Raw genomic sequence first — 13,971 nt, 5'->3', positions numbered from 1 at the left:
TGATGATCATGAAACTTTAGATCAAGTTGTTACTGAACCTCATAGATCAACCAGAGTGAGATCCGCACCAGAGTGGTACAGTAATCCTGTTCTGGAGGTTATGTTGCTAGACCATGACGAACCTACGAACTATGAAGAAGCGATGGTGAGCCCAGATTCCGCAAAATGGCTTGGGGCCATGAAATCTGAGATGGGATCCATGTATGAGAACAAAGTGTGGACTTTGGTTGACTTGCCCGATGATCGGCAAGCCATTGAAAATAAATGGATCTTCAAGAAGAAGACTGACGCTGACGGTAATGTTACTGTCTATAAAGCTCGACTTGTTGCAAAAGGTTTTCGACAAGTTCAAGGGATTGACTACGATGAGACTTTCTCACCCGTAGCGATGCTTAAGTCTATCCGAATCATGTTAGCAATTGCTGCATTTTATGATTATGAAATTTGGCAAATGGATGTCAAAACTGCATTCCTGAATGGATTTTTGGAAGAAGAGTTGTATATGATGCAACCGGAAGGTTTTGTCGATCCAAAGGGAGCTAACAAAGTGTGCAAGCTCCAGCGATCCATTTATGGACTGGTGCAAGCCTCTCGGAGTTGGAATAAACATTTTGATAGTGTGATCAAAGCATATGGTTTTATACAGACTTTTGGAGAAGCCTGTATTTACAAGAAAGTGAGTGGGAGCTCTGTAGCATTTCTGATATTATATGTGGATGACATATTGCTGATTGGAAATGATATAGAATTTCTGGATAGCATAAAGGGATACTTGAATAAGAGTTTTTCAATGAAGGACCTCAGTGAAGCTGCTTATATATTGGGCATCAAGATCTATAGAGATAGATCAAGACGCTTAATTGGACTTTCACAAAGCACATACCTTGACAAAGTTTTGAAGAAGTTCAAAATGGATCAAGCAAAGAAAGGGTTCTTGCCTGTGTTACAAGGTGTGAAGTTGAGTAAAACTCAATGCCCGACCACTGCAGAAGATAGAGAGAAGATGAAAGATGTTCCCTATGCTTCAGCCATAGGCTCTATCATGTATGCAATGCTATTTACCAGACCTGATGTGTGCCTTGCTATAAGTTTAGCAACAAGGTACCAAAGTAATCCAGGAGTGGATCACTGGACAGCGGTCAAGAACATCCTGGAATACCTGAAAAGAACTAAGGATGTGTTTCTCGTTTATGGAGGTGACAAAGAGCTAGTCGTAAATGGTTACGTCGATGCAAGCTTTGACACTGATCCGGACGATTCTAAATCGCAAACCGGATACGTGTTTACATTGAACGGTGGAGCTGTCAGTTGGTGCAATTCTAAACAAAGCGTTGTGGCGGGATCTACGTGTGAAGCGAAGTACATAGCTGCTTCGGAAGCAGCAAATGAAGGAGTTCATATCCGATTTAGGTGTCATACCTAGTGCATTGGGTCCAATGAAAATCTTTTGTGACAATACTGGTGCAATTGCCTTGGCAAAGGAATCCGGATTTCACAAGAGAACCAAGCGCATCAAGAGACGCTTCAACTCCATCCGGGATCAAGTCCAGGTGGGAGACGTAGAAATTTGCAAGATAAATACGGATCTGAATGTTGCAGACCTGTTGACCAAGCCTCTTCCATGAGAAAAACATGATCAACACCAAGACTCCATGGGTGTTAGAATCATTACTGTGTAATCTAGATTATTGACTCTAGTGCAAGTGGGAGACTGAAGGAAATATGCCTTAGAGGCAATAATAAAGTTATTATTTATTTCCTTATATCATGATAAATGTTTATTATTCATACTAGAATTGTATTAACCGGAAACATAATACTTGTGTGAATACATAAACAAATAGAGTGTCACTAGTATGCCTCTACTTGACTAGCTCGTTGATCAAAGATGGTTATGTTTCCTAGCCATTGACATGAGTTATCATTTGATTAACGGGGTCACATCATTAGGATAATGATGTGATTGACTTGACCCATTCCGTTAGCTTATCACATGATCGTTTAGTATTCTGCTATTGCTTTCTTCATGACTTATACATGTTCCTATGACTATGAGATTATGCAACTCGCGTTTACCGGAGGAACACTTTGTGTGCTACCAAACGTCACAACGTAACTGGGTGATTATAAAGGTGCTCTACAGGTGTCTCCGAAGGTACTTGTTGGGTTGGCGTATTTCGAGATTAGGATTTGTCACTCCGATTGTCGGAGAGGTATCTCTGGGCCCACTCGGTAATACACATCACTATAAGCCTTGCAAGCATTGCAACTAATGAGTTAGTTGCGGGATGATGTACTCCCTCCGGTCCTTTTTACTTTGCATATTAGGTTTGTCCGAAGTCAATCTCATCCAACTTTGACCAAGTTTATATAAAAAATTATAGACATTCACATAACAACACCAATATCATTAGATTCATCTTGGAATATATTTTCATATTATATTTATTAGATATTATAGATGCTAATAATTTTTAATATAAATTTGGTCAAACTTAGCAAAGTTTGACTTTCGGCAAGTCCAATGTGCAGAGTAAAAAGGACCGGAGGGAGTATTACAGAACGAGTAAAGAGACTTGCCGGTAACGAGAATGAACTAGGTATTAAGATACCGATGATCGAATCTCGGGCAAGTAACATACCGATGACAAAGGGAACAACGTATGTTGTTATGGGGTTTGACCGATAAAGATCTTCATAGAATATGTAGGAGCCAATATGAGCATCTAGGTTCCTCTATTGGTTATTGACCGGAGACATGTCTCGGTCATGTCTACATAGTTCTCGAACCCGTAGGGTCCACACGCTTAAAGTTTGATGAAGGTTATATTATGAGTTATGTGTTTTGATGTACCAAAGGAAGTTCGGAGTCCCGGATGTGATCACGGACATGACGAGGAGTCTCTAAATGGTCGAGACATAAAGATTGATATATTGGAACCTATATTTGGATATCGGAAGTGTTCCGGGTGAAATCGGGATTTTACCGGAGTACCGGGGGTTACCAGAACCCCCCCCCCCGGGGGGGGTTTAATGGGCCAAGATGGGCCTTAGTGGAGAAGAGGAGGGGCGGCCAGGGCAGGCCGCGCCCCCCCTCTCCCTCTAGTCCGAATTGGACAAGGAGGGGGGGCGGCGCCCCCCTTTCCTTCCTCTCTCCCTCCTCCTTCCCCTTCTCCTACTCCAACTAGGAAAGGAGGGAGTCCTACTCCCGGTGGGAGTAGGACTCCTCCCTGGCGCGCCTCCTCCTGGCCGGCCGCCTCTCCCCCCTTGCTCCTTTATATACGGGGGCAGGGGGCACCTCTAGACACAACAATTGATCTCTTGGATCTCTTAGCCGTGTGCGGTGCCCCCCTCCACCATAGTCCACCTCGATAATATCATAGCGGTGCTTAGGCGAAGCCCTGCGTCGGTAGAACATCATCATCGTCACCACGCCGTCGTGCTGACGGAACTCTCCCTCAAAGCTCGGCTGGATCGGAGTTCGAGGGACGTCATCGAGCTAAATGTGTGCTGAACTCGGAGGTGCTGTACGTTCGGTACTTGATCGGTCAGATCGTGAAGACGTACGACTACATCAACCGCGTTGTGCAAACGCTTCCGCTTTCGGTCTACGAGGGTACGTGGACGACACTCTCCCCTCTCATTGCTATGCATCGCCATGATCCTGTGTGTGCGTAGGAATTTTTTTGAAATTACTACGTTCCCCAACACCAACCAAAGACAAGGTCTACAACGACTGAACATCTGACAACTCCTGAAGGACCGGACATCCTATACGCACCAGAAATCCAGTGTCACTGTCCAAAAGATCCAAAGAAGAAATCACGGAAGTTCGATGACTATCAGACGTACGGTCCCCCATGAGCCACCGGACATCCGGTACCCCATGAACGACCAAACATTAGGTAACCACCGGACACCCGGTGACTGTTCGCGCACAATTTTGGGTTTCGGCCCTTATACCCGTCTCTCGCCCCCTAGACTATAAATACCCCTTCCCTTGGACGAATTAGGATTAGCAAAGCATAGATGAAGAACTAGAGAGAGCTTTCCTCACATCTACTCCTCTCCTTTAGAGATCAGGGCCTCCTTTGGAGAAGAATCCCTAGTGGATCATCAAGACCTCCTCTTGTGGAGAAGAATCACCATCATAGGATTGCCAAGCCCTCACCTCCTCTTGGATTTGAGATGAACCTTACTCTTGTTGTTATTTGCCTTAGGTTGCTTGTGTATGCTTGTGGATCTCATGTGTTGCCCATCTAGTGGATGTGTGATTGGACTTGTCTTTGAGTGTCCCCCCTTGTGATATGTGTGTTCCTCTTAGTCCCTCTCCAAGTTGTGAAAGAAGCCACCTAGGGTTCTACCCTACATCACAGGGTGGATCTATACACCTTCACCACTGTCAAATGGCGAAGGAGGAGTATGAAGAGGAAATAGAAGGGGGAAAATGGCGTACTCAAGAAAATTGTCCCTTTCCTCCTTTCTTATGAGTACGACGCGGGATGCCAAACGACGGCTCATGCTGCAAACATCACATAAGATTTGGCTGTTGTGACTCCCGGACACGGGAAGCGAGGCACAATGATGGTAGTCACAAGACCTTTCGTGGCACTAGACCTGCTTCGGGGCCGACGCCCAATTAGGGCAAGACCCTGGCCTGGCCCGATATGCTGGGATGCCCGAAGCATTGGAACCCTTACCAACATTCGGCTCGGTTAAAACTAGAGGAGCCGAGGCCGGACTATTCAATGGACTGCAATAGAAACTAACAAGCGATATGACCAAGGGTCCAAGATCAAAGAGGGAGCTCGTCAAGATTTCATCACGGCCACTCAAAGCGAACCTCCCACTAGGCGAGAACTCCGGACGAGCTCGAGGGCTACTGACTGTGTACACCACCAGGGTGGCTCCTCGTTGTGCAAGCCAGACAATGGGTCGGTCTCAAGGCCCAATAAGTCTGGGTGTCTCAAGAGCCTCAGGCCGGGCAGTGAACCATCCTTCCAGAAGAACCGTACAGTGGCGTACAAGTCAAGGGCCCCCTCCAGGCTAAGACTCTAAGTCGGTTTATATGTCGTGTGACCCTAGGCCTCGTTCCCCCTTTATAAGGCGAGGCTAATGGGTAGGTCGACTTCATTTGTATCGGGAGCACATATCCACGCATATTATAACCCCCTCACGCGCGGTGTTTTTCCCACAATCAATTAAAGCAAAACTAGAACGGTGTTACCTTAACCTCAGGACTCAGACCTAGATAAATTTTCCGTATGCGATCCCTTTTGATACTTTCGATCACACGCTCCACCTTGTTGACGGTTTTTAGTACCATCAATAGGCGCCCGTACACATTTCATGGTTTCTACTCAGCTAAAAAGATGAACACAAATATATGTACGTAGCTCGAAAGCAACTATAGCTGGGCGCTTGCCCTATAGCTTCAACTAGACAACAACAAACAAGGATCACCACCACCGCCCACCGGAGAATTCAAGTAACACTAATGATGTACTAATACTAGATAAGGATGATGATGGAGTAACATCAATTCCAGCCTCCGTACGAGCGTTGACGAAGCAGCAAACACCAGGTGGGTTGTGTGCTTTTGAAGCAAAAGATTTTTCTTCCGTTTTACTAAATGTGACGTGGAAAATGGCAAAGGACATCACACGAGGGGCAGGGGAGCCGCTTTTCAGTTCCAGCGGCCGGTCGGGTCAGAGTTTGAATCCTTCTGATACGCTTTTGCACCTTGGCCCCTCTGCGTTCAAAACTATTTGCACTTGGCTCCTCCACACTCCTCCTTCCCCCCTCATTAATGCTTCTCTGAGCTCACCACCTCACCACCGCAGAGAAACAGAGAGAGAAGGGGATTTTGTGCTGTTCCAACTTCCAAGAAGCTGAGAGGGGGAGAGAGAGAGGCTTGAGCTTCGATCTATGTGTTCGGAGCTGCAATTTTGAAAGGGAGTACAAGAGGGGGAGGCGGCGAGTCCAAGATTTTAGTTGGAGTGAGGGGAGAAAGCCACGAGGCGACGACGCCCATGCGCGCGAGCTCGGCCGCTGTGTGAGGAGGGGTGGTGGAAGAAACCCAGGATGACGGGGGTGGTGGTGGTCTCGACGGGGTGCAAGGGCGGAAGCGTGGGGAAGAAGAGGGGCGGCGGCGGCGGGGAGGAGGCGGAGGAGCGGGAGAGGCAGCAGCTGTCGGTGCTGGCGCTGCTGCTCGCGGCCGTGCGGAGGTCGGTCGTGGCGTGCCGGGTGGAGCGGGGGCCGGACCGCGTCGCCGGCGGCGGTGGCGGCTGCCGCTGGGGAGAGGACGACGAGGACGCGGCCGCCCCCGAGCTGGCGGAGATGGAGATCGGCTGGCCGACCGACGTCCGCCACGTCGCGCACGTCACCTTCGACCGCTTCCACGGCTTCCTCGGCCTCCCCGTCGAGTTTGAGGTGGAGATGCCTCCCCGCGTCCCCAGCGCCAGGTACCCTTCCTTCCATCCATGAGATCTCATCAACCTTCCTAGCTTCCTTCCATGTTCGACAAGATATATATCTTCAGGTTCTGCAAACTGTCCCAAATTAAGGTTGAACATTTTGTGTGAAGTAGAGAAAAATCTACGGAGGTTGCTGACTTGGAACTCGGTCTTGAGCAACTCGTGCTGGTTGCTTGATGCGGGGGTCTGAGAATTGCTGTCATTTTTGTTAAAATTTCTTCACCTGTTCAAGTAACTGTACTTCCTGATAGGTAGATAGATCTGGAAATACGGCAGGAGTTTCCATTCGTATTAATTCAGAAGTCCCAGTAACGGTGGGTGCCTTTAATGGCTTCCTTTATAAAACCAAGACTTTAACTGATGTAGAATGTGTTTTGGTTCAGTGGGATGATAGAACATCTTTTCTGAAAATGCCGTATAAGGAATTTTAGAATTTTAGCCAACTATGCTTCTTTTATTTCAGAATGTTTGTTGTCATAAATTTGCCCTTCAGGATTCAATATGCACATGGAGTTAACAGGACCTCTAAAACTGATATTTAATATGCACATGGAATTAACTGCATGACTACAAAATGGTATTTAATGGTGACTTTGTCCAAGATTCCGTGTGCACATGGAATTAACTTGAACAGGAAAACTGATATTCAGATATGAATTTGTCCAAGATTCTATATTTGAACACAATTCACTAGACAAGGCGTGACTAAAGATGCTTACAATTTTTTCCCAGTGCGAGTGTGTTCGGTGTCTCGGCCGAATCAATGCAATGCACCTACGATGGCAAGGGAAACTCGGTCCCCACGATACTGCTGCTTATGCAGGAGAGGTTGTATGGTCAGGGCGGGCTAAAGGTCAGACATCATTAGTCATTAGTTGCTCCATACCAGCAGGTCTGAATCAGCATGAATTTGCTCATCCGAGGTTTTGTATCTTCAGGCTGAAGGGATCTTTCGCATAAACCCGGAGAATGACCAAGAAGAGCATGTGAGGGATCAACTGAACAAAGGAGTTGTTCCTGAGGACATTGATGTTCACTGCTTGGCAAGCCTCATTAAGGTACATTTGTCCTTCACTCGTATCAACATATGATGACACAATAAGGACAGTGTGTTCACACGATCGATAGACTGTAATCATAAGTCTACAATCAAATGTTAAGCAAGGACTGTTGGTTTTACAAGACGACATAACTACAACTTGTATGTATTGGTCAGGCATGGTTCAGGGAACTTCCTGAAGGTGTGCTGGATAGCCTCTCCCCGGAGCAGGTTCTGCAATGCAATTCTGAAGAGGAATTCCTAGAGCTTGTGACGCTACTGCGCCCCACTCCAGCTGCACTCCTCAATTGGGCTGTTGAGCTAATGGCTGATGTTGTGGAGGAGGAGGAGCTAAACAAGATGAATGCTAGAAACATAGCCATGGTGTTTGCCCCCAACATGACTCAGGTAATCACTACATTAGTCTTCTTGCAGGATAGCACATGTCTGTACTTACCTGACCTCCGGAAAAAGAAAAAACCAACTGGCAAGTTGCCAATTACTGTGCTAATCTTTAAACTTTTTATTCAATTCTAGATGTCAGATCCTTTGACAGCCCTGATGCATGCTGTGCAAGTCATGAACTTTCTCAAAACATTGATCTTGAGGACGCTTCGAGAGCGTGATGATGTAGCTCCTGGAGATTACACTCCATACTCATCTCCAGCATCTTCCGGTCGGCATTCTGATGCCGAATACTATGGCAGTGAGCGGGAGATGATGGACAGAAGCTGTGAGCTGAGCGATATGCACAGCCAGATCAGCAAGTCCGGGGGGCAGGTGGATTATTTGGTGAGGTACAACACCTGTTTCGACAGTGAACAGGAAGGCGACCATCCCCTCACTGAAGCCGAGGAGGTGTTCTTGGATCGGCTGGAAAGCCAACTCGAAGATGACAGACCAGAGGGAAGCACAAGCAAACAGCACGAAGTAAGCTCCGAGATTGTGGAAATGGAGGACGATCAACCTGAGCTGAAATCTGAAACCAAGGCATTGGAGGACATAGAAGAAGAAGAAGAAGAAGAAGAATGTGCAGAGTTATTGAAATGATAGTCTTGTGTTCTTGGGCAGGTAGATCTTGTGGTTTTTACTCTCTGGTGGATTGAGTTTGTCAACATCTGGTTGAAATGTATTGCTTGTAGTGTCTGAACTTAACTCTGCTGGTGCTTGGATATGTCCATGTGGGTCATTCATATCTGTCCTGCCGTAGGACACCACCAGGATTCACTGCTGTATGGTCAACAGTGTTGTATGGAAATGACTGCATTAGTGTGCACTCGATGTTACTCTATCTGTACAAAAAATCTTCTTTTATTTTTTCATATGTGACTTAATTTCTAATTCTTCATGGTGGTGTCTGCCAAAATATGGTGCTAAGGAGACGCCAGAATTTAGCAGTGAGATGGCTTCAGTAGCAGTTACTTTCATGTTCAACTTCATCCCACTCTCACCAGCGAAACACGTTGCTTAGTTTGAAATCACAGTGAAAAAATTCAATATACTCCCTCCGTTCCTAAATATAAGTCCTTTTAGAGATTCCACTATAAAGACTACATTCGGATGTATACACGTTGCCTTCTAGAGTATAGGTTCACTTATTTTGTTCTGTGTGTAGTCTATAGTGGAATCTCTACAAGGACTTATATTTAGGAACGGAGGGAGTATATTCCTAAACAAAGAACACATTTTTGTTGTAGTGGAGGTGTAGAACTCGTCATCTGTAATAGTTCCCTGATATTACTTTTCCGGTAAACACAGAGTTACAGGCATCAATCAATTATCATGGTAGAGTTCAGAGTACAGCAATAAAACTAACCACACGTACATTTATCAGCAGTTAGAAGTGATATTACAACGAAGTGGAAAAACTGTGATATCCCAGTTACTTTCCCCTCGTAAGAGTATTATTAAGAAATAATATCGATTAATGGCATAGCTTAGTACACAAACCAGTGTCATGTTTCCCCTTTCAAAGAATATTGGATACTAGTATACTGGTGTTGTTTAGTGTTTGCCTATCCGGATTAGTGCCATAGCTTAGTGCAGAAACCAGTCCTTGGCCTTTTACTGGCAACAATTTCTTCAAATGAATCCAGGAGCTGCCCTGCCAAACTACCTGGCTCGTCAACGAGGGTGCGGATAAAGGTCAAGACAACCCTCCGCTCCTGCTCCGTCGATCTCAGGCTAAACCAGGTTAGAAATCTCATCCTAAATTCTTTCTCGATGTGGCCACAACATTCCAACCATCGAATAGTCTTCACACAGTACTCATAGTTATTATCTAGCTCACCTAACCTACGGGAGAAGTGCCTCTGTGAACCGATGACCAAATTGCCATCCTCCGCACAGGTTTCCTGCTCCAAGTCTGATGTCTGCTTTCGACTTTGTGATCGGGATTCCATTGCAGGTGCCTCGCCGACATGCCCCTCGGTGCAGGTCGCGAAATCACCACAGCCATTGGACTTCCTCAAATCATTCTTTCCTGAACTATACGCGTTCTCATTTCGGAGGCACTCTGTTGGCATGACTACCTCAGCGTTTAAATCTGGGACTGAGGTTTCATTAAGATCGAGTTTGCGTGAAACAACATGTGCAACTTGACCCTTCTCTAGTATCACTGAATCACTCTGATCGCAGGAATCTTCAATCTCATCTTTACAGAACTCACTGGGGAAACCATCCTCTTCCCATGCCCTCCGTAATACTTTACCCAGCTGGCGCACCTTGAAGCCTGACGACCTGCCATTGTGCCTCTTGACATTTCTCTTGGCAGTAGACGAGCAACCTTCTGCACCGTGCTCTATATTCTTGTGCATGATCTCCACACTCCTGGTAAAGCACTTAGACTCGGAGTGGCCAAGTTCACCGTCCTCAACAAATGAAATGATCCGAAAGGCATACTCCGTGCAGGGCTGCAGATTGGAAATCAATATCCTTCTTTGGTCTTTGGGGAAAATAACAGGCTCCCCAGTGGAAGGCGGTTCTCTGCTGTTCCAGTACCAAAGCTTGTAGCCTTTGATAGCATGATACTGCGAGGAAGCAGTTTCTTTCAGAACAATCACTAATGATGAAGCTGTAATATCTTCAAATCTAAACCTGCAGGCAGTAGGAAGTGTATCTGCACCATGAAAATAAGTTTGTAAGATTCATAAAAGAATTAAGTTCCACATGAACCCACTAGAAAGGGGTAAAACTTAAAAGAAAAAAAGAATTACCAATTTGTTTAGTTTCTGCTTGAGAGTTTGACTGCAGCCAGTCATCTACCTTCTCCATTGCTAGAGAGCAAAGTTTCTGCACATCGGCAGCAACAGGAAGCCGGCCCACAATGCACCGGGCCATCTTAGAAGACCCATCAAGGGGACCAACCTCAGTTTCCAGCTTTGCTTTTGCATCCTGTACAATCTGATGCAGCTCTTTAAAACGGGTTGTGCCATCCAAAAGCCTATGACTTAGGTATATACGAGAACAAAGAATATCAACCCGACGAGCATCTTTAGCAACCGCTAGCTGCCTTTTCCAGAACCTGCTCAATCCAAAGGTACCATAAATAAGCAAAACTAAAAGGAAATAAACAAGAAAAGGGTTCACTATAACAAAGCTCATGCCAATAAGGTAGGGATAAAATCTAAAAGTGCCATACTTCTAATGTATGTTTCAGGCAAAATTAACAAATAGGTTAGCTGACGTTTGGAAATATCACGACTTAAATATTTTAAACCCAACAAAACCTATCATAGAAAAGTTCTGAATCAGCTAGTAAAAATGAGACGAAATCAACATCTCAACAATTCCAGCCTTAACTGATAAAACCAAGAAAAACGCAACATAACAGAAACTGCAATGTAGAAAATGCATAGCAACATTCCCATACTGAAAATATATGCCAATGCATCAGCAAGAGGCAAAACTACTCACCCAAGTATTCCAATAACCTTCCCGCAGGCAGCACAGCAATAGTTACCATCTAGGTGCATAGATTGCCCAAGATCGATGCGCCCTGCCTTTCGGCGCTGGAGTGCGCACTCAACGTGGCAGGATGACTCACAGCAATCTGTATCACCAGTCTCTGATGAGCAGACGAGCCAAAGGCTAGGATCTTTGTTGTCATCGAAAAGGTGGCATATACAACACGAACACCGTTTGCAGAATGTATTCTCTGAGGTAAGCACAGCTTTGCAGGCTGCATTTTTGCATATCCATGTGGAAGGAGGCTTTTTGTCTTGAAACATTTCGCTCTCGCGAAGTTGAATAGGATGGGCCCCCTTTCTTGGCGGCTTTCTGAGAGCCTGAATACCAGTGAGGCTTGGACTATTTTTGTTATTTGAGAAGAGCTTCTTGGAATCGATGTTCTTGCACCTTTTTACGGTTGCTTCTCTTGGAATTTCTTCCACCGACTTGCATTTGGATACGACAGACTCTTTCTTTTCTGTACTAACACTGGCATCGTTAGATTCTTGCTCCGGAAAAAAATTCAATGGTTCCTGGGCATAGTCTGAGATGGTGTTGCTGTCATCAGCGGGTTTAATCTCTTCATGTTCGCTCACATCACTAGAAGCATGTAAAGCTAGCAAGGGAAAAGACAAAGTAGAGAAAAGGAACAAAAACATTAGTATGGACAGAAAACAACAAACCTTATGAACTAAATACCACCCATCTCCCGGGAATTAAAAACTACTTGTAGATACTAGCATGGTTGCACTGGCTGAACACTTGAATATGCAATTCTCAGCCTAAACTCCCCGCCATTAAATATCACCTATCGCCCGACATGCTGCTAGTCAATTAATTAAACCGCTAAAAGAGGAAAGTGGTAACTAGTAAAACACGCGTGGCTAAGAAGAAAGCAAGCATCCATTCCATCCATGCTTGACTTGGCCCAGTACGCGGGTTCACACGCGGCATGGGACCCACCAACCAGGAAGCTAAGATCGAGCTTGCGCGCGCGCGGCCGCGCGGGAGGAGAATGATCGGATCGGATCGGATCGGATGGAATCACGCACGGATGCATTGAGGGAAGCTAAAAGCGTAGGATTCGGGTTTGATTGCTCACGGCGAACAAGAAGAAGAAGAAAAGTAGCCTGATAAGCAAGCTGCTAGGTAGGGCCGGCTCACCCGCAGCGGCGAATCCAGACGGATCTCCTCCGGTCGACTCCATCCCCGTGGAGGGCCGCGGCCGCCGCCGGGAGCACGAGGGGAGAGCGGATGGTTCCGCTCCGGCCGGACGGCTGCTACGGCTTTGGTGGAAGGAGAGGAGAGGAGAGGAGGGTTTTGTTCCTCTCCCGGGATGGTGGTGCACGAGACCGACAAGACAGAGGGTGGAGGTGGGCCGGCCCGGTCATTGGCCTTCCATCTCATCTTCCCGCAAGAATACGTTTTTTTTTTCTATTTCTAAATTTTGAGTTTTCCAAACGTTCAAGTTGAGGGATCCACTTTGCCATCCGTAAAAAAAAAAATCCACTTTGACTAGATAAAAAGGTGAGAGCTCCACTTGACCATTAGACCAACTCTAGCAGATTCGTTGTATCGACGATCGTCATCCGCTACATAGCAGCCATAATTGGCCTCCATATTATTATTTTTTGTCATTTTCTTCAATTTTGCAGGTGTAATTTAAGCTCAAATTAGACATATCAAACACATGTATCACATAAAATATATCACATAAATAAATAACTTAGCAGAAACTTCAGTTAATCCTAAATTGACCCCTTACCGCAGCTATCAGATCGCTAAAGTGGACCGTGGTTTTTTACTCCAAAACCAAAGGAAAAAAGGTGCTGCCACATCGCCTTGGCATCTTGCAGGACGATGAGCATGTGTCCTTCATCACTCTAGAGAAATAGGCCAAGCTCTTTGAGAGGCCACTTGCCACCGATGTGGTATAAAATTATACATACTTCTGTGGATGGCAGGTGCCACACAACCTACTCAACAATTTGACCTCTGACTAATGGATAGGTCTTGATACGTCTTCAATGCATCAATAAATTTTTGTATGTTTCATGACTGTTATTATGTAAGTTTTTAAAGTTTTTAAAAGATTTTTGAGTGACTAACCTATCAATTCAGTGCCCATTTACACTTCATGTTTTCTATTGTTTTTGGTACTTCAAAAAATGACCATACAAAAAGTCCCAAAAAATCCAAGAAAAATTCATGAGTGTTTTTGCATCACTAGAGGACTAGTGGGCCTAGTGTTGGGAATTGTTGCATGGAAAAAAATCTACGCACACGCAATGATCTATCCATGGAGATGCATAGCAACGAGGAGGAGAGTATGGCTACGTACCCTCGTAGACCGTAAGCGGAAGCGTTTGACAACGCAGTTGATGTAGTCGAACTTCTTCATGTTCCAACCGATCGAGCACCGAACGTACGGCACACGTTCAACTCGATGACGTCCTCCACCTTCTTGATCCAACAAGACGGCGAGGTAGTGTATGAGTTCCGGTAGCA

At 45.6% G+C, this 13,971-nt stretch overlaps 2 protein-coding genes across 2 annotated transcripts; one reads left to right on the top strand and one right to left on the bottom strand.

Annotated features, from left to right (window-relative positions):
* Positions 1-5,802: 5,802 nt before the first annotated feature.
* LOC125508595 (rho GTPase-activating protein 2-like) lies at positions 5,803-8,861 on the top strand. Its single transcript, XM_048673354.1, has 5 exons — positions 5,803-6,464; positions 7,209-7,329; positions 7,415-7,534; positions 7,693-7,923; positions 8,053-8,861. The coding sequence occupies exons 1-5, from the start codon at positions 6,085-6,087 to the stop codon at positions 8,563-8,565; spliced, it is 1,365 nt and encodes a 454-aa protein (XP_048529311.1). The 5' UTR covers positions 5,803-6,084; the 3' UTR covers positions 8,566-8,861.
* A 460-nt stretch (positions 8,862-9,321) lies between these two features.
* Positions 9,322-12,847, bottom strand: LOC125508594 (VIN3-like protein 1). Its single transcript, XM_048673352.1, has 4 exons — positions 12,628-12,847; positions 11,431-12,079; positions 10,731-11,038; positions 9,322-10,633 (listed from the first exon to the last, which is right to left on the bottom strand). The coding sequence occupies exons 1-4, from the start codon at positions 12,668-12,670 to the stop codon at positions 9,540-9,542; spliced, it is 2,094 nt and encodes a 697-aa protein (XP_048529309.1). The 5' UTR covers positions 12,671-12,847; the 3' UTR covers positions 9,322-9,539.
* Between the last annotated feature and the right edge of the window lie 1,124 nt (positions 12,848-13,971).

This window comes from Triticum urartu, chromosome 5 (assembly GCF_003073215.2).
Source record: "Triticum urartu cultivar G1812 chromosome 5, Tu2.1, whole genome shotgun sequence".
NCBI classification, from domain to species: Eukaryota; Viridiplantae; Streptophyta; class Magnoliopsida; order Poales; family Poaceae; genus Triticum; species Triticum urartu.
This window is presented reverse-complemented; position numbering and strand designations above follow the sequence as displayed.